The following is a 21,864-nucleotide window of genomic DNA, read 5'->3' on the forward strand; positions in this document are numbered from 1 at the left end:
ATATCAATACAATATAAATGCACGGTTGAATGTTCATTATACGGTTCGAAGGTCAAGAAAGTCAAAATTAAATCTTCGAAAACAAGTACAAATTTTAATTGTCAATATCAGATGGTGTTTGATACCAAAATCAAAAGCAGTTAAAAGAACAAATGTAGGTGACCTTCCAATTAAAAAAGATGTATTTAAAGTTCCACACGACTCCCTTGTTGTATCTATACCTGTGTTTTAAAACACTAGTAATCAATTTATTATTTTGCAAAAGGCTACACAGTTCCGGAAATTCACCAGAAATTTAACAAAAAATATATTTGCTTAAAGGCTTTAAAATTGGGAAAGTGTTTTGCTTTCAAGTAAACATATTCCCGTCACTTCCCTCATTATACTAATTTGATAGCACTTATCATTATTTGTTGTTTCATGTTACCTGATATTTAGTTTTTTCTGTAATGCTGTGTGCTTCTTATATATATGCAATACATGGTGCTGTCTTTGACCTCAACATACAACATCTGCACAATCATATGTGGCAGATGATAGTTTGAATTCACGTAACGGGTGATGCTAGGATGTCTTTGTACAAATGTATATTACCAGACTTTTTGACCTTCCTAACCGATATATGAGATTTGAACCTCAGTAAACTACTGCTGCCTCAATTAAGCCTTCCAATGTATATATAGTCTTGATTGTATCCATAGATATTTGTCTGTTATTAAGATTGCGAAGATTTTCTATTATGATTGCTTTTCGTTAATATTGCAACAGTAATATCAGAAGGTGTCAATTATCAAACATAACTGTTTATCAAAATCTGAATTACCGAATATATATATATATAAGCGAATTAAAACTATTCAGCAAGCCCTGCATTTTATCATAAGAAAATCATTTCCGGTTTTGTTAGTAATTTATATATATATATATATATATAACTCGTCTAAACATCAACCCAACAATGTTAGATCTGTAAATTTGCTTTCGCAAATTTTTGGTTCTTCCCTCGCCGGGATTCGAACCCATGCTACTGTGATATCGTGACACCAAATCGCCTGCACTGCAGCCGTCCCGCTAGACCACACGACCACCGGGGCTCTCAAAAAAAGAGCTATCGGTGGGCATGTGTTACCTTTCCACGTCAGTTTTAATCTAGCGGCATACTACAGTACATGATATATAAGGCATGAAGATGTTATTGTTACAGATCAGCTAAATTATCTATAGTAAAGGATCCTACAAATTAATGTAAGATACAGTCACAGAAAATAATTATATTCATAAGTACGTCTGAGTCAGTGACAACCCTACAACAGATGTATCCATCGGATCGCCATCAATGATGGTGATATATGGCGGTGTACATACAACTCGTCTAAACATCAACCCAACAATGTTAGATCTGTTAATTTGCTTTCGCAAATTTTTGGTTCTTCCCTCGCCGGGATTCGAACCCATGGTACTGTGATATCGTGACACCAAATCGCCTGCACTGCAGCCGTCCCGTTAGACCACAAGACCACCTGGGCTCTCAAAAAAAGAGCTTTCGGTGGGCATGTGTTACCTTTCCACGTCAGTTTTTATCTAGCGGCGTACTACTGTACATTGTATATAAGGCATGAAGATGTTATTGTTACAGATCAGCTAAATTATCTATAGTAAAGGATCCTACAAATTAATGTAAGATACAGTCACAGAAAATAATTATATTCATAAGTACGTCTGATATATATATATCATCATTAAATTGATAATATTTAAGTAAGCCTTGGGTTAAAATATCTTTGATGATTCAATTTGGTGAAACAGGTCAAAAAGTACGGTTTCATGATAATTCAAACTTTGTCGTTTTCCACCAAATAAATTTCCAATTTGGTAAGAGTTTTCAATCTTTTGCATTTACTTTGCAAATACATAAATGTTTTTCGTTTGATATTTCAAAGGTTTTTCTTATTAAATATATTTGAGGATAAATTGGACTTCAAACTTGAGTACCGTAGTTTTTGTTAAATAGTATAGTATGCATTATTGATTACTATTGTGTAATTCATAATCTAAGTAATTTTGGCTAAAGGAGAAAGGGAATACTCTTCAATAAGAGAACATGCAAACGATATCATTAATCAAAAGTATTTTTTTCCCAGTCGTGGTGCTGTCTTTGGGAAATGTTTTGCTCGTTATAAAACCAGGTCTTAGAACCAGGGTTAATCAACCATTTTTCGACATAAAAAATGCCTGCACCACGTCATGAGTGTGACAGTTGCTTTCCACTCGTTTGATGTGTTTGAACTTTTGTGTCTGCCATTTGATAAGGTACGTTTCGATTTGAATTTACCTCGGGGTTCTGTTTTTTTTGTGATATCGCCATAAGTGTATTTCACAAAAAATAAGTTCTTCTCCGATTGATGATATTTTATTGTAACTCTGTTATCCGCATCAATTGTATTCGAGCTCGCATGACAGAAGATGCATGCATAACGGGAACGCTTAATCTGTCGATACCCCCAGTTATTCGCTTCTTTTGGAGTTAAGTCAATTTCTCCAGTTTTTGTGTTCTACATTTATAAGGGTCTTCTTAACCGATTCATGAAATTTAAACACCAGTAAAATGAATTACTACTGCCAAGATTGTTCATCGTATTGTATTGTTTTGATTGTATCCGTTGACATTCAATTTTGTCTGATATCATTATGATTGTAGATAAGATTTTCTATGATGATTGATTTTTGTCAATATTGTAGCAATCATATCAGAAGGTGTCAATTTTGAAACATAAATGTTAATTAAAATCTGGATTACTTAAGAAATGTAATTGAAATCTAAGTAATCGGTCAACTTTAAGTATTTTTGATGAAGATGTTGATATTAGATACAACTTTTAAAACAGGTTGAAACGTTTAGTTTCATGATTATTTCAACTTTTAGAAAATACATTTTTCCCACTAGAAAATAGAGTGATTTGTTCGTAATTCCGAAAAATGGTAGTCAAATATTATTTTGTTATGGATTTATGATAATTATTGCGTAATTTATAATCATATTATTTGAACAAAATAGAAGATATATATATTTCAATAAGATTCATACAAACGATACCAATAAACAAATGCAGCTTTTTACGATCAGTTTGTTGTTTTTGTGAAAGATGAGATGTTAAGCTCGATAAACAACTAGGGTTGATCCACCTTTTTCTGCATAAGAGCTTTTGAGTTTGCAATTTGATAAGTTACTTTCCGTTTTGAATTTTACCTCGGAGTTCTGTATTTTGTGATTAAGCCATAATTGTATTTCACACATACGTTCTTCACCGAATGATAATGTCTGATTGTTACTCTGTTAACCACAACAATTGTATTTCGACACGTATGACAAATGATGCATAACAAGAACGCTTAACCTGTTGATTCCCCCTGTTATATATTCGCTTCTTTTGGAGTAAAGTCGATTCCCCAAGTTTTTGTGTATTCCCTTTATTTGAATCTTCTTAACCGATATATGAAATTTGAACACCAGTAATATAAACAACTACTGCTAACATTTATCATTCCATTGTATTGTTTTGATTATATCCGTTGACATTTAATTTTGTCTGATATCATTATGATTATAGATAAGATTTTCTATGATGATTGCGTTTTGTCAATATTGTAGCAATCATATCAGAAGGTGTCAATTTTGAAACATAAATGTTAATTAAAATCTGGATTACTGGAATCGTATGTATCTATAACTGATATCTTAGTATCCGCTCTATGTATAGTTGTTATATTTTATATAGTCTACGATGACGATGTAGAAATTATATCACATTGTGTAAAACAGGTTGGAATTGACACAACTGAAATTAGTAGTTTTAAATACTGAAAAGGGAAAAGGCAGTCTAATATTATTTAATTGTGGAAAATCAGAAAAGTATTTCACTGTGAAAGGGCTTCTGGGCATCACGATTTCACTTGGCCATATTTTGTTTGAAAAAAATATTCAACCGATCATTAATTATAGATTTAACACAACGATGACTGTTTTTTCGGGATATAAGCACACGAGTTTGACATTTACTCAACCAACGTATTTAGGTAAAAGAGGGGCGAAAGATACCAGAGGGACATTTAAACTCATAGATCGAAAAGAAACTTAAAACACCATGGCTAAAAAAGAAAAAGACAAACAGAGAATAGAATACAAGACACAACGAAAAAAGACTAAAGACTAAAGACATAGCAACACAAACTCCATAAAATTTTGAATGTTACCAAATTAAAATTATATAACTGTCATGACTGTAACAGGATTTTATCATTTGCTTCAAATGATCAGTAACTGTTTTATCCAAGTAGTTTATTCATTAAACAAAATCCGATTTTGATGTTTTGTTATAAAACTTTTCAATGAGTTAAAAATATTTGATGGCAATTCCATAATCAAAAGCCCGACCAATCTGTAGCACGAAGACGAATTGCTCAATTCAGTGCTTCTATGAGTCAATTGAATACAACTTCCGTTGTTTAATTTTATTTTCTATTGGTCTGAATAATTTGATTTACTGACACAAAGATGGAAACAGGATTCTAATCTTGATATATATACGATATATAATTTTTATACGATTTATGAAACAGTGCAGACAGACCGGAAACGGAACCGGAAGTTATTACAAGGACAGCGTCGGCAATGAAAATCTACACACATGACTTAAATCAAAACAAAACTGTTCTAAATTGTTTTATATATGCAAGTGTGTCTTGAATTCTATGGAATACAACATGATTTGTAATTGCATAAACTATAACTATTGCGTAATTTGTAATCAAAATTATTTGCGCAAAATGAATAAGAGATACTAATATTCAAAACATCTAGGCTAAGAGTAATGTTATGTACCACCTTAAATGTCATGGGTTTGTTTTTTGGGAAATCCGTTTATAAAATGCAAAATTTCATGTGTTTTGTCAATTAGTCTCTTTTGAGACATCCTCCATCAATCATACAAATTGACAGGGCTGTTGAACTATCATAAAATATTAGTTAATTGATTAATTGATTGGTGTTTAACGCGACTTTCAGTACTGTTTTGTTATTTCATTGCCGTCTGGTTTGTTTGGAGGAAACCGAAGTGTCCGGAGAGAATCACCGTACTTCGTTATGGACGAGGTTCTTTACATGTGCATGCAAGAGTTGTGTGGTTAAATGATTTTTTTTTATGAATGGACTTCACTTTTTTTTTTAGCTTTCCTTTGAGTTCGGTACGTTTGTTTACATTTTTCAGCCATACCGTCATTTAGTTTTCATTGGAGTTCGGTACGTTTGTAACTACTTTTTTCAGCCATACGGTATTTTTTTTATTTTTTTTTAGAGTTCGGTACGTTTGTTAGTACATTTTTCAGACATACCGTCATTTGGTTTTCCTTGGAGTTTGGTACGTTTGTTAATAGTTTTTTCAGTCATACCGTCACTTGGTTTTCCTTAAATTTTGGTACGTTTGTTAATACTTTTTTAAGCCATACCGTCATTTGGTTTTCCTTAGATTTTGGTACGTTTGTTAATACTTTTTTTCAGCCATACCGTCATTTGGTTTTCCTTAAATTTTGGTACGTTTGTTAATACTTTTTTTCAGCCATACCGTCATTTGGTTTTCCTTGGAGTTCGCTTCGTTTGTTTAAAGTTTTTTCGGCCATACCGTCATTTGGTTTTCTGTAGAGTTCGGTACGTTTGTTTATAATGTTTTTCAGCCATACCGTCATTTTGTTTTCCTTGGAGTTGGGTACCTTTGTTAATCCTTTTTTCAGACATACCGTCATTTGGTTTTGCTTAGACTTTGGTAGCTTTGTTATTACATTTTCAGTTGTTCTGTTAGTTGGTTGAGTCAAGCGGTTGGTTCTGTCAGATTTCATGAACTTACTCTATTTAAATTATCTTGAAGTTCGGTAGGTTTGTTATCACATTTTTTTACAATATATATATTGCTTCACGTTGTATAAGTTGTTTTACAAAACTTAATATCATACTTTTGTCAATACCATAATCGGCATTTGACACAATCAATAGACCTTTTCTAATCTAGAAATTGCATGCACTTTTAAAAGATTAAAGAGGTTTGTAAGGACAGTTGTTAATAAACATGTTTCGACAGAATATCAAATGGAAGTGAAAAGTTAAAAAATGTATCTCTTGACATTTGCAATTCCCCTCCTTTGTATCTGTCAATGATAGAACAACTTGTAGGCTGAAATTACATTATATTGAAAATGGCAATTAAATATGAAAATGAAACTTTTTATTTTATTACGTAATATTGTAAAAGTCGTGGAACTAGCATTATAAGTCATGTGCGTTGGCAATTATTTGTTTAGTAACTGATTTGTTCTGATATGTTTCAATTTCAAATGCTGTTATCGCTTAATACGTTAATAGGATAACGTAAACCAGTCGTTAAACTGTGTCTTTTGGACCATAGATAAACGTTCGCGGGGTTGTATCTGCGAGTATACAATAAAAAAAAAAGATAAATGGCAAATATCAATTAATATATTCAAATATTTCTGGAACTAAATTGTCTGGTATTGTGTCAATAAAAAGGTTCATGGTGTGAACAGGTCAAATGTTTACTTTGACAGGCGGAATTTGAAAAACCACGGAACTATTTTTGTTAGGAGAATATAGAAATAGAAGTGCAAAAAAAATCCACTTTGATAAAGTTTTGTTGACTAAAACATCTAATATAATATTCATTGAAAAGGATAAACTGCCTGAAACCAAAATCGAAAATACATTCAATCACGAAAACGAGCCCTGAACATGTGTATTGTGCATAAAGAGAGATACAAGTTGACAACACATCAACCGTTTATTTTGAACTTTAACTACAATACTTTTAGGTAGATTAATAGTAATGCAATGATTTTCTCTGAAGTGTTACAGTAGATAAAGATTATTTCTATTTTTGCTAAAATATATGTTATTGTCAAATCTCTAAAAATAAAGCATGTCATGTTCTCATGTTATTCTGTTAGTTTGCATGTAACAAAATTCCCTGGATAAAATATATGATACATGTATATGAGCTTAAAAATACCACTGAAAACTTTCAGTATTCGATTAGGAGTAAATACCCTACTTCATTCAACTTGCATATATTCTTACTTGTGATTTTTAGTTACTTACTTCCGGTCAACTAACTTTTACTTTGCATAACTCTGTTTTTGATTTGTTTTATCCGGAATATGCATTTCATTTTGTAATTCAATTATTGGATTTCAAGCTTATAAATATCAATCAATCAATATACAACGTTGACCTCGAAGTCATTGTTGCGTACTTTATGTACATTTTTTCAAAATAACATAAGGGATATATTTCAGGAAAACTATGCAATAGGTCAATTTATAACACGATCAACAATACTCATGCATATGATATAGACAGATGGTATTTATAATTCATAACATTTTTAAGCTTACCTTCCATTTTTTTCAGATATGTATTTTGTGACTATTTAGAATGACATCATCGAGTAAACCGAATGAAAACCTGACAATTCAGATACCAAAGCCAGTGGTAGAAACGGATTTAGATGTGATAGAAAACGGAGGTATAAGTCCTCAGTTATCAATACGAACAGAAGATGACGCATGTTCGGAAATCATTCGGATTGATCCTCAAACGCCAGACGAGAGACCTACGGCTTTAGGAAGATTTGTTCAGACCCTTCAGGTAAGTCGTTTATGTTGTGTTGGTCTAACTACATAGAACGGCACATACTTGGATTTACAACCGTTATTCCGGCCTTCAAGCGCAAGTCTGTCGGATTAATTTTAACAGGGTTGCAGTTTAGACATACGCATACATATTAAGTGAAGATCTACCAACTGTCCCTATTTATGAAGGATATCCCAAATGATAGTTGTTTATAAACTGAAAACCTCAATACAGACACTAGTTAACTGATTATATTTTTTGTTTGTTTTACAATATATGATGTGTTGCCTTCCTTACCTGAACCTTACTTCTCTCCGCGCCAGAAGTCGCATAAGTCCCTTTACGTATGTGGCACATGGTTTCAAATTGTTACAAATATTTGCTTTGTATACAACTTAGAGTTTATTTCATTTGTTTTATGTAAATTGAATGTAAACTGCATAGTGCACGACCAATGAATGTTAAAAGAACAACATAATTTAGTCATTTTGGTATTCAGAGCTGTATTTTAGTGAAAAGCCAATCTGACTTTGTTTATTTAGACATGTTAGATGTACGCGTCATGTAAAGAGGCATTTGGGTTTATATTTGTGCGTATTAAATCCATGAATTCTGAAGTGCACTTGGTTTCATGTCCTTAAGATCATTCGTGCATTAAACGGGATAATAAAGTGTCGTGCTAGTGCAGTCACGTGTCCTCTTTACTGCCGTTTGCTTAAAAAACAACATGTGAATTAAATACGACTGCTAAAATATGAGAAAACATGAAATACAATGAAACCATAACATTGTGCGCAAGGAGAGGTTGTTTTGGGTTTTTGTTTTTAATCTTTATGTATTATTGACCATTGTTTTTCTCTTTTTTTTATATTTAAACACCCTTGTATTCTCTTTTCTTTATATTGAAGGCATATTTTACTGTAATCTTAATTTTTTGTCCAATATTTTTGTAGTTACTGTATTTTTCTGTTTAATTATTTATAACTTTTTCTGTTAACCCTATTCCGACCCTCCTTAAGCAGTTAATAATATCAAAACCTAGTGCACTAAAATACAAAGGTTTCGATTCTTTGTTGAAGTCTACCATGCAATTATAAGAATATGTTAACGGATTACCTTTGTATATAGAAGAAAGTTGACTTCATGCTAATTTAGCTGTTCACTTTATGCTAATTTGACTTATGCTAATCTACCTGTTCACTTTAAAAGATCTGCTGCACATAAAATCGTGTCAAATGATGGTTGACTTCATAGAGAGAATTACGAACTTGTATTAGTTTAATTCTAGATATTCCAACAACATTGACTTCGTAAAGGAAATCTTCATTGTAATGTTGGCAAAATATGATATACATCAAAAGTGTTTCATACAACTACCAAATTTTGGCATTAAAATTTTGTAATTTCGGAAAAATAACAGAATTCAGAAAGATAACAACTATCACACAATTCATTCCCCTCCCCCCCCCCCCCATAACAATCCAATTTGCTTTTTTTTTCATGACACTTGACCACGAGAGACTATATATTTCGCAACGCAGGACAGAGATTTCGCGACACTTTACGTACTGACGTCAATTTTCTTTCTTGTGTCATTATATTTGTCTTTGTCAAAACTTCACAGTCAGTAACGTCTGTTTGATTTCCTAATATAGCACAAACTCCCGGCAGTTCCAGCTCCGATCCGCATACTAATATACACTGATGGAAATTAGTTCCGCAACATACACGAAGGAGTACTGGCCACAAAACAAACAGTGTTTGGGGAAATAACTCTTACAACATAAAGTATTTGGTTACGCGGTTGTCAGTTTTTTAAGCGTATAAACTATGTATAGATTATTACATGGCATTTTTCATATCAAACCCTTTATCGGCCCATGGTTGTGATATCAGCCCAAGAGCCGAAGGCTCGAGGGCTGATATCATGAACGAGGGCCGATAAAGGGTCTGATATGAAAAATGACATGTTATTATCTTTTTATCTTATACTTCAGCAGAAGATATTCAGACAAGAACTATTAAAACTTAATTTTGTTTGTCTTTGCACTTTCAAAAAATATTTTCAGACAACCAAAGCAAATTCTTTTCTTTAATTGTTTTGTTGATATAACAAGCATTTTATTTGTTTTGTCATGTTCTTTATTAATATTGTCACCTCATTTAAATCTTTCAAAACAACTTTAACTTAATTCATTTATGCTGCTCAACTATTTTGGGAAAAGTCTGATCACTTGCCGTTTTCCGCGTTCTGTTGTCGTTTTCAATCAAATTTCCGGAAATGCACGAAGTTGCATGTGATAAACGTCACGGAAATTAACGGAAAGGCATGTGATAACATTCCGGAAGCAGTCAATAAAGGTACCTTTATCAGCCCGCTATGGAAATTCTTAAGAATCTGGTCAATAAACCTAGTAATCCTTTCATAGCCTTTTGATATTTTCAAATGTTATTGAACTGTAAAATTTTAGTAATATTGTATACAAGTATATGATAATATACGATATCATATTCCAAATATCTAAGTGACATCTTATGAAACAACAAAACTACGCAAGCAAAAAAATTAGAAGGAAGAAAAAAAATAATAATCTGAACAAAATTAAAAGGTCTATCTTTTCACGGAAAGGTGGAAAGACCTAATGAAGGGGGAGAGAATTGAAGTTAAAATGTCTTTGATGGACATAACTTTAATAACATTAAAGCATATGCATTTATCAACCAGGTCAGATCATATTTAATAGATAATGTTTAGTAAAGTGAAACCAGATACATGCTAAGCTGGGATTTTCTCTTTCGAGGTCACTCGTAAGCAAGTAGTAAATTATAGATAAATATTTCCAAGAATACACCTCACTATAATCCTGCATAACAAATATTCATTTGCTTAAGGAATTTTATTTGGTATGGAAATCCTCAAGTGTTTAAACAAAAGTCAGAAACTAATTTAATATTACCCTTTTCTATAATCCTTAAACAAAGCAATATGCGCTGAAACGTTAATAATGAACGCTGTGAAAAGCAGCAGAAACATTTACAAAGACTTTATAACTATTAAACTCTCTTGACCTAACCCACAGGGCAAACTTTTCAAACACACATGCTTTATTAGAGAACAGTTTTTGTTCAAATATTGTTTCGTTTTGCTTGCGCGATGTTGTTAGTGACCTTTGATAGAAAATATGTTATAGTATCTTTGAATTCAAGGACAATATGCTGACAATTCTGTTATGAGTTTTACTTCATGCGTTCTAATGTGTGTTTGTTTATTTCACATTAGCTATAACTGTAAGGGGAGGGATAGGATATAAGAAAAAGACATGTTAAAACCCACTCCATTTTTGCGCCTTTTCCTAGGAATGAATATGTAGCCTTTGTTAGTCTTCTGTGATTTTTTAAATTTTCTCAATTATACGTGTATGTTAACGTTTATAGTTCCATGACCTTCATATGAACTTTGGTGGATATTTGTCTCATCGGCAATCATACATGTGCCATTCAATTTTAGATGAGGAGGAATACATTCCGTTACCTATACTTGACGTATAATTTATTTCCATTATTTGTATCAAGAGGAATAAAATTGAGAATGGAAATGGGGAATGTGTCAAAGAGACAACAACCCAACCAAAGAAAAAACAACAGTAGAAGGTCACCAACAGGTCTTCAATGTAGCGAGACATTCCCGCACCCGGAGGCGTCTTTCAGCTGGCCCCTAAACAAATATATACTAGTTCAGTGATAATGAAGAACAATGTTAGTATATTTTTAGAAATGAATTAATGACAAATAAGGTTTATTGATGTGAATAACACATACTTTTGATTGTCAATAACGCTGAAGGTAATCCGAATAATTTAGTTCGGTTACGGGGTTCCGAGTTATTTTTTTTACTGTAAACTCCTGTCCTGCCTATTTTTTTCAAATTTTATCCTAGCCCCCCCCCCCCCCCCCCCCAATAAAAATCAAATGGTAGCTCCCTAAAGGAGAAAAGGAAAACCTTAATCAGAACGTTATCAGTCTGTTGCAGATAATCCGCCTAATTTGTACTTGATGAGTCATGATCATTCTTCCGATAGTATACTCCTGAAGAAACAAGTAGGTTATAACATATAAAAAAAAAGAGGAAAGTATCACAAATGCACTTGAGAGATCAACATGGATCACTGAATATCTATTAAATAAAAGTGAATAAAATATCGGTGAAGACATGAATCATAATCCGGAAATATTTGGCTCTAAGAAAATGCATAAATGTATGATTTTCCCCGCTTTTAATTAACTCTCTTCCAAGATGTGTAAGGATACTTAATCGAATCTTTAGAAAAGGGAAATTGTAACCAGTAAGAGGCAAAACATAGTTATATTTATATTCAAATACAATGCGAACATTTAATAAAGTTTTGCCGACATTTCATTTTTTCAATAGTTAATAAGAAATAACCTTGCGTCATTTCAAAAGTTGAACACACTACAATTTTGACACAATTTTGTCAAACTGTGTTAATTATGAAGAAGTCAGAACGACGAGGCTTACTTATGAAGTATATTACATGGAAGTCCAGGCCTTGCGCATTGCTTATCATTTACTACAGGATATTCTTAAACAACTACGCTGCACACAGTTGATAATTTGATAGCGATTATCTTAATAAAAGTTAAAATTCATTTAAAAAAACAAAATCAATATGAACTTCAATATACTTTTTTTTTGTATTCCGTTTCCTATTGTGATAAATCGATAAGTATTGAATGGTTTAACAGATTTTTCTTATTAAACACCTAAATTGGTAAAATGTTTCACAACAAATCATTGAGTTTACGAATTGTGAAAATTAAAATTTCACATGCAATGTTGTCATATGAGTGCCTTTATAATAGTCTCCTTCTTTGTCTTATTAAAAACTCGCTTTGTCATACAATTTCGTACGTCTGTAAATGTGTGTAGGAAACGGTCCGACGACAACGATTGTAATAATAATTTAACAACAAGTCGTGTTCTTGTTGTTAATATTTGTCGAGAAAAAGGAAGAGTAAATGAAAAAAAAATGCTTAGATACGAAAATGCCAGGTTACATAAAAACCAAAACGTCAACAACTTTTATAGCAATGTTTCCCATGTGTATATTTAAATCTATGCTGTCACGAGAATGAGCTTTGATTTGTGTTGCCATTAACGAACCCAGTAAACATTTGATGTTTCAATAAATGGTCTATTTACAAACGGACATCAATCTTATAAGTAGTACGCAGGGAGACATTATTTTCGCATTGTTCAAACATGACAGTACTAATACTCCGGTTAGCATGTCCCTGCGGTGTACTCGACTTGTTGTAATTGTTTCAGTGATGGAGTTTATTGAAAGTCGATACAATCATTGGGAGTTAAGGGAAAGTCTCAGAATGCTTCTTTCTCCGAATGGATTTTTATTTGTATTCAAAAAGTAAATATAGTATAATATATAGATGTTTAGGGGCCAGCTGAATGACGCCCCCGGGTACGTGAATTTCTTGCTGCATTGAAGACCTATTGGTGATCTTCTGCTGTTGTCTGTTCTATGGTCAGGTTGTTCTCTTTGACACATTCACCATTTCCATTCTCAATTTCATTTATTAACTAGAATATAAAAATTAAGAAGTAAATTCTGTAAGAGGAGGAAATAAATATCCTTCCAACATTTACAAGATTAATAAGAATTAGTTAAATCTTTGAAATTATAAAACTTTATTAGACGAAGACAAATATAATAAAATGAAAGATAGACTATTGAATCATTGGTTTATTATATATCAGCATGTCATCCGTTTTTATACTAAATTATAAGTCACATAAATTATTGCAGATAATTGTAGTTTAGATCCTCTAAGTCAATATAGAAAGACATTTTAAAAATAATATATATATAATATCTTGCATTCTAGTCAATTTCTCAATCCCTTTTCTTACATGTACCTACGTCTTCTCTAAGCATCTAATACCCGCTTCCCTAAATACAAATGTCACATATATACGTAGACATACAAACGAACACAAACCAGACAGCGAACTAAATAAACTTAAACAAAAATGACACGAGAAAAATAATATCATTTTGTAAATGATCAAAGGAATTCAGAAGTATTGAAGAAATTGTAAATATCTTTCAAATATTTGCCTTTTGTTTTAAATTTTCCACAGTATTCAATAATTTAACCGTGTCATCGTGAAACTAAATATGTGTAGTATTGTATCTCTTTGTGTTTTAATCTATCTCTCGATAATTTCATTAAACGCACTGGGAAGGCTCGCATCCATAAGTAGTTGTGCTGAAACTTTAGAATTAAGTTCTGTTAGAAAGTATATATTGAGAAGGCCCCTTCACAAGCGTCTTGATTTGTCCGGTCTCGAGTGTTTGCTGTATGTGGTATTTAATTACAAATTTGCTTGAATACGTTTTTATGATAATTGCAATGATAACACTAATCCAGTAATTCTTTGTTGACTTTATTTGGTTATATTAATATCAAGTTGTCCATGTGATCGTAAAGTGAAATTGGTTTGATCAAATCACGTGAACTTTTGCCTTCTGCTCTTTGTTACGTTGATCGATGATTCTATATAGTTGTCATGTCCAATTATTGCTTTTTTGTGATTGGTTGTATTTCTTCATTGCTTGTTAAACATCTTACCTTTTTCATATATAAATATGCACCAATCAAGTCTTAGAGATTGTTGTTTGCTTGACGTCCAGTGGCAAATAGTTCATCCTTGTTTTATAGGATATGGAAGAAGCTTGCCACTGAACGTCACAATCGTTTGGCAATTATTTCATGCATATCCAAAGTTTGGTTCTGCAAAATAGTTCAGCTGCGAAGAATTCCTAGACATTTTAACTTTTACTTATAAAGGTAAAGTTAGAAATGTTGCTTCGAATTAAGACGCTCAAATAGTTGTTAGAATTCTTTAACAAACAAGAAATCGTGCCACATCGGGGATAATGTTGCATTTCCGACCGGATGTAAAGGAGTAGGTCCGGTAAGGACTCATTTTAGCCTCAAATTTCAGTTTCATCTGACGAAAGATTTTGACAACTTTTTAAACACTTAAGTGTCTATTTCAATTGATTCAATTAATTTATATGAAAGATTTTAACTGATTTAGTCATTAAAAACGATCCGATTCAAGCTCAAATATGAAAAATCTCTCAAATATGCCAAAAAACGACACTTTTCAGATGGTTTTTGTCAAAAACGAAAGTGGCCGCATCCGTGTTCATCCACAACCTTTATATATGTTATGTATTATCATGAAATACAACTTACATTTCAATATCAAGGATGAACACGAATGCGGCCACTTTCGTTTTACACGGAAACCGTCTAAAATTTAACTAAAATGATAGAATTTTAAAGATTTCCATAATTTAGCATGACTTAATAGTGCTACAACCCGATATATGTGCATTGTATTGTCAAAAACTGCCCATAATTATGTAGCAGAACCATTTAACTGTCCAATTAATAACGAAAAGTTTACATTTTAAAATTTTGTAAAACTGTTATTTTTTGGGGCCAAAAAGGGGTCTCACCGAACCTACTCCTTTAACAATATGGCCCTCACCGTAGCATTGATTTTAATGCATGACGGGAACAGTATAATTAATTTACGTTTCTTGGTCAACATAATTATGACATTTTCTTTTTTAAAAGAACTTTGTACTGTATTAATTGGGTTGAAAAAGCCCAATAAAATGTACGAAGAATATTTGTAAAAACTAATGTTTATGATCTAATTTCGAACCCATAACGAGATATTAAAAGATTTTGATGAGTATTTAAATCTATTTTTGAATTGTATGTGTATTTTTAAAAAATGCTGCTTTGCCCGTAACAATACTATCAAATATGCTTGAAATAACTCAATATAGATATTTATATGTCCTTCAAGTCCTATATACATATTATAAATAGACATGGTATTACAAAAATGACATTTCAAATACTTTATAGGCCTTTATAAAATGTACATGTATAAAAAAAAAATAGCAGTTAGTCAAACATATGAAGAGTGAGAACGAAGAAGTACTGAAGAAAAAGGGAAAAACAACTTTGTTTACAAATTTCTGAAAAATACATAAAAAATTAGGATAAGATATGTATCAAAGGGGCTCAGAGTGGAGTCTTACGATTAGGTTCCTCGAAAAATGGTCCAATTTCGTCGATTTTTTATATAACGTACATGTAGGTTAAACAATTGTTTCAACTCTCGTACTTCAATTTTGGAATCCACTCATAACTCTCGAACCTCATTTTGGGATCCACTCATTGACAATCGTTTTCACTCAATACTTATACTATTAAAATTTCAGAATTTATCAGACCAACTGATTATTGGAGAGAGCAAATAAAAACTCAGACGTATACATCTACAAATAATACACGTTCTTTTTCGTTATTAGTTGGTGAGATATTTGTACAATGTATTTTCCTAATACAATCGATATCACGATACATACATTTCCATGGCAATGTATGATATATTTGGTCCTTTAGTGCATTTTGTTATTATATGTAATGACTTATTTTTATCCATTTGATACGTGACACCTGGCCATTAGTCGGATTTCTCTCAAAGATGATAATTCAAGTAATATCAAAGTTCTGTCATCCCCTCAATTAATTTTCTCAGATTTCCCCCAGAAATCAATTAATTGTCTTGAAATACATAAAAATACAGTATATACAGATAGTCAATTAGCCAACAATATGACATAGTCTACGATGAAAGGATAGAACAACGGTTTCTGATCCTTGCAGTATTTCATTTCATTAGTACAAGTGGATTAAAAATACCACAACAAAAATACAGTATAAACAGATAGTCAATTAGCCAAAACTATGGAATAGTCTACAATGAAAGGATAGAACAACGGTATCTGATCCTTGCAGTATTTCCTTTCATAAGTACAACTGGATTAAATATACCATTGATAGTTCATTACATATCTGAAATACATAAAAAATACAGTATTTACAGATAGTCAATTAGCCAACCATATGCCATAGTTTACAATGAAAGGATAGAACAACGGTATCTGATCCTTGCATGATTTCATTTCATTAGTACAACTGGATTAAAAATACCATTGATAGTCCATTACATATTCGATTGTTAGGTTGTTATTTTTGTTTCTTGTTCAAATAATAAGATAAGCAAACATTGAAAGAGAGTAACAAAGGGGCGATGAGATGTAGAAACAACTAATTCGGGATCGTTCAGAAAGAACACAAAAGAACGTATTACATATTGTAAACAAAATAGTTCACTATGTCAATTATATAAGTAATTTGAAAGTATGCGGCTAATGTTAACAACAATTTGAAAAGTGAAGGAATAGAAATCACTGTGAAACCCTTGCTCGAATTTTTTAATTTTTTAATTTTCTTTAATTTCCTTATTTCTACAATATATTTTGCAGTGTCTACTATTTTGTTTACTTAAAACCAACTGTAGTGCTTAGAGCCGTTCTACATATTCCGATAATATCAATTTCCTTTCCTTTTTATCTCTCTGATTAAATAAGTCATATTAATTACGCAAGTCCATCTACCAATAGTGAAATGTATTCGATCTAAATAATTCAACAAAGCTTACATAACTTTGTTTTGCCAACTGTAACGTAGCACCTACTGATTTTAGATTATATACGGTAAAATCTTTTAAAAGCTCTTTAGAAAGATCAGATATATCTAGTTTTTTTTGTTCTTTTTAATTTACATATATATCAGAGAACGACATTTCATCTGGTCATTAATTATATCATTGATTCCCACTGGGATGATTTCCATAATTTCAAAAGAAAGTCTGAAGCACTATTTCGTTTCGGATTAAGAAGATTCATGCGCAAAAACGTGCTTGCTCGTCATTAATCATTGATATATTCATTAACAGGTAGAATGGATATTGTTATATGCTGTATTAATCAAGAAGCTATACAAATGAGAAATTGTACTAAAATATTGACCCTCAAAGGGATTTTTGCTTAATAATTAATTGAACCAATCTCTGATTAAACGTCGAAAATATAAAAGGTCGGATGAATATTACAAATGATATATATCTGATTTCTAAAAGCATCAGACAAAAGCTATCGGAATGAAAACTATCGTTTTAACTTATCAAATCAAGTAAACTATAAATCCCATTGATAAATGGATTTTAGTATGAAATTGATGTTGTATCCATATTTCATCGGAAAGGTCAGGATTAAGAACTGTAGAGTATACATTTCGTTCCTGAGTGTCAAGGACGTTGAAGTGTGTTTATTTCGGCCATCTTCAGACAACCGCAATATACAAACCAGACTGAGCGAATAATGCAGTGCTTATATTTTGCTAGCTGCCCTCTAGACGTTGGCTTCTAATCTTTCAAGTAGGGTAAGCCAATCACTAGGAACGTCTGAATCATTCCGGATACCACTCAGTCGAGCTTATTCTGTGTTATGTATGATATTAAGTTATATGATGTTTGAATTAAATGCAAGCAAATTAAGATTATAACACTAAATCAACATCAGTTAAAGTTTGAAAATGCGCTTGCAGACATAAAAATTATATAGCCTTTGAAAATATGAAAAAAACATATGAAGGGGTATGGTAATCAGAAAAGAAACAGACGACAATAATAAGTTAAAGACATCTTAACAGGATAAACAAATAAAAGGGTGTCTAATAATTTGTGAACCCCTTTTACCATTAATTTAAATTTTCATTTTACACATTGTACATGTGCATCAACAAAGTTAATCTGCTGCTTTGAGATATATGACGACACGAAAGCAAATAATATGCCTCACAGGTTAAATATATCAGCAAATCGCCTCTACACGTGATCTACTTTAAAGTGTGTCAGAATTATAAGCAGATAATGAACTTTCAATGCTATATCCATACTGCTTTTAAATCATGATTTTTGTAGAATTAGTTGTGCGGGAGTTTCTCGCTACATTGAAGACCCATTGGTGGCCTTCAGCTGTTGTCTGCTGTATGGTCGGGTTGTTGTCGCTTTGACACATTCCAAATTTCCTTTCTCAATTTATGTTGTCAGATTTATTTTTTATCGAAACGGGCACCAAGTGCGATCTAAATATAGAAACAAATATCCGTATCAGATAATTCAATTGTTGGTTTATCGCTTTTAGTCTTGATTTAGTTTCCCCAAGTGTAGGCATTCTAAATTTATCTAGAATATACAATTTATGAAGTCTGATACAATGAATCATTGGACCTTCCTTTATTTCATTGCATCTGAAACAATGCGATTTCGTACATTTTTGGGTTTTATTACTTCCAAAAATCCTGAGCAGATAGGGGTGAATTTTTAAACCAAAGTTTCGTATTTAGTGTTACTAATATATCAGGACTAACTATGATATACATGTAGATGAAGTTTAATATTTTTATCGAACTAATAGTTTTAAAATCAATTAAGAAAGTCAAAGTTGAAACACTATTATTAGGAAATGTGCATCACATTACGACCCCCCCCCCCCCCCCCCCCCATTTAATTAAGACTTATGTTGAACCTTTCGCCATTAAAATTCATACTTGTGATAAGATTTTCATATTTGTGATAAAATTCTACTGTGCGATTACAAATACCACTGCAAGTTCATAATCAGACAAGAAATGAAAATTAACAATAGAATGTTCTATGCATTTGCAAGATGAAGTTTGAACGAGTTTGATTGTCTGTATACGATTACTTCACACGAAAATACACGATACATGCATGAAGGTAAGGGAGGTTTTCCTCTAGTGTCAAAAACCTACACATCCATTTTGCTACCGTAAGAATCGTGTGTGTCTTGGAATGTATTGACATTCGTCAATATAGAGAATAATGTCTAAATTAGATAAGAAAAAAATATCAATATTGACATTTCAATGGAATTTTTAAATTCGTCGTATTCTAGTAATTTTGCCCATCTGCATTCCATCTACAGACATATCGACAGTAAATTGCATTTATAAAAATCGAAGTTTGCTTTGAACAGTAATTTAAAATTATATTCTTTAGTTAGCAATCAATATATGTAAAATATTAAAAATATGAATAAGAAACCAAAATTGATTACTAGATTATTAATAAGTATATTATATTTATAGTGATTTATTCTTTTGTAAACTAAATAACCAAGGACCAGATTATTTCAAGTTATAATCCTGAGTGTAAGTTACACATTTTGCATACTATAGACAATCTGAAGTCTGTAAGATATCAAATGACAACTCATACAATGTGTTTTTAGCTTTTACATTTACAGTGCACTCTGCTTATAATTGAAAAGAATGAAGACCTTCAATCATTTAACTTCCTTTCATATTAAGACTTCCCTCTGGTGGACATTTGTCAGTTCTTAACAATGTCTAAAGTGACATTCTTTATTAGTTTGCTAAAAGAAATTAAATAATGTTTCCTTTACAAAACGTATCGTTTCTAGCCCGAAACCGATTTTTAACTTATATCTTCCTTCATTGCAAATCGTTAGAAAATAAGTTTACGTTAATTAAGTTTTTTTAATCTTCTTAAATCAATATTGTTTGAATTACGATTTTTGATTAGCATTTCACCCTTATATCATGGTCTGGATGGGGGTTAAAGAAAAGAAAATAATGTGCTTATACTGCAGAACAAAAGGGTAAAAAAAATGAAAAACATAGAAAAACAATAGGTGATCAAATTTGAAAAATGTTCTTTTTTATAAAGAACACAGACACCCTTAATGACAAAAACTTTAAAGAAAGTAGAAATGAATGTCATTACAACGAAGTTCATTTGTGTGTAACGTATCTGTCAATTACAATGTGCTGTTTACTCATTAGATCAATATGTCAGCGTACCTTTACAACGATTTAAGATGTAATTGCAATTAGTGTTATTCGATTATGTTGTTTGTAGGAAGAAAATCCGTCAAGTGGAAAAAAATATCCGCATGGTTATTCAGTTTTAAGGGTTTTAACAAGAAATACTTCTTAATCGTAATTCAGTCGAAAGCCTTAGATTTTTTAATTATAATGTATTATATGTTTTATGTAGGTTAGTAGCGGATTACAAACATTTTTGTTTAGAGTTTATTCATGTATGAACTCGGCCGATTTACTCACTAATTGAATAAAAGTCCGAATGATTTCTTGTAAAGTTTATGAACTCATTTGTTTCACCCTCATACAATAATTCACAATCCATTTTTTTCTTCTTTTCAACTTCTATGGGAACCAAAGGAGTTCATTCTGACAGACAGACAAACAAACAAACAAAAGTACACAAAACACAACATAGAAAACTAAAGAGTGAGCAACACGAACATATTGTCTAGATGCAAGTAATTCTAACAACATGGTGAATCGAAGAGTAAATCAGGGGAAAAAACTCAAACGGACCAATCACATTCAAGTACGATTTGAAGATATGCAAATCATATAACTAAAGAATAATCAAAACATAACAAACCGTTATTTAAAGTACTATATTAGTAATTGAAAGTTTGTTATTTGATGACCAAATAATCTGTGTGGTTGTGTTTTTTGGGCAACATTATAGCCATTTTCCTTTAAAAAAATCCCAAAAATAATAGACTTTAAGAAAACGATTTATTCGAAAACAATAAAGTCTGAACTGGATATAATCGTAATTTTATTTAAGTTCTCCAATGTGTTTTAACGATGGAAAATCTGCATGTTCAATTGAGTTTAGTTTTTTAACTGACATATATCGGGTTTGTCATGTTTTTAAATTTTGGTTTCTATATCTGTCAAATTTCATTACGTTTATATTATCTCATTTATAAAGACCGTTTTCAAAGAACAATTTCGACTTAGAATAACTTGTCCCAGGCATCCAATAAATGTCAAAACTACAAATTGAAAATTGTTACGAAATTGCGAAGATTGCAATGTTATTTTCCAATAAAAGAGATTTTTTCTGAATTTTCTGGTGCAATTCATTCTTAAAAATCTGTTAGAATTCAATTACTTGTTTCAAAGAGTCAGTGCGTAAAAAAACGCAACATATTGAAAAATTCTTTGTGGTTATAACTTATAAATATTAAGTATTGAAACTTCATCAAAATTGTAACTGCTATTCCAAGGGGATTTCTTTGTCTGTTTTCCGCATTGTAAAAGCTAACAGG

At 31.6% G+C, this 21,864-nt stretch overlaps 1 protein-coding gene across 1 annotated transcript in view; it reads left to right on the forward strand.

Moving 5' to 3' along the window:
• The window catches only part of LOC134696313 (cyclic nucleotide-gated cation channel alpha-3-like), a 66,128-nt gene that overhangs the window by 16,133 nt on the left and 28,131 nt on the right, over positions 1-21,864 (forward strand). The window contains exon 2 of the mRNA XM_063558037.1: positions 7,472-7,708. Within this exon, the coding sequence (XP_063414107.1) occupies positions 7,496-7,708 (213 nt within the window). The 5' untranslated portion in view covers positions 7,472-7,495. The remainder of the gene's footprint in view (positions 1-7,471; positions 7,709-21,864) is intronic.

Source organism: Mytilus trossulus, chromosome 14 (assembly GCF_036588685.1).
Source record: "Mytilus trossulus isolate FHL-02 chromosome 14, PNRI_Mtr1.1.1.hap1, whole genome shotgun sequence".
NCBI lineage: Eukaryota > Metazoa > Mollusca > Bivalvia > Mytilida > Mytilidae > Mytilus > Mytilus trossulus.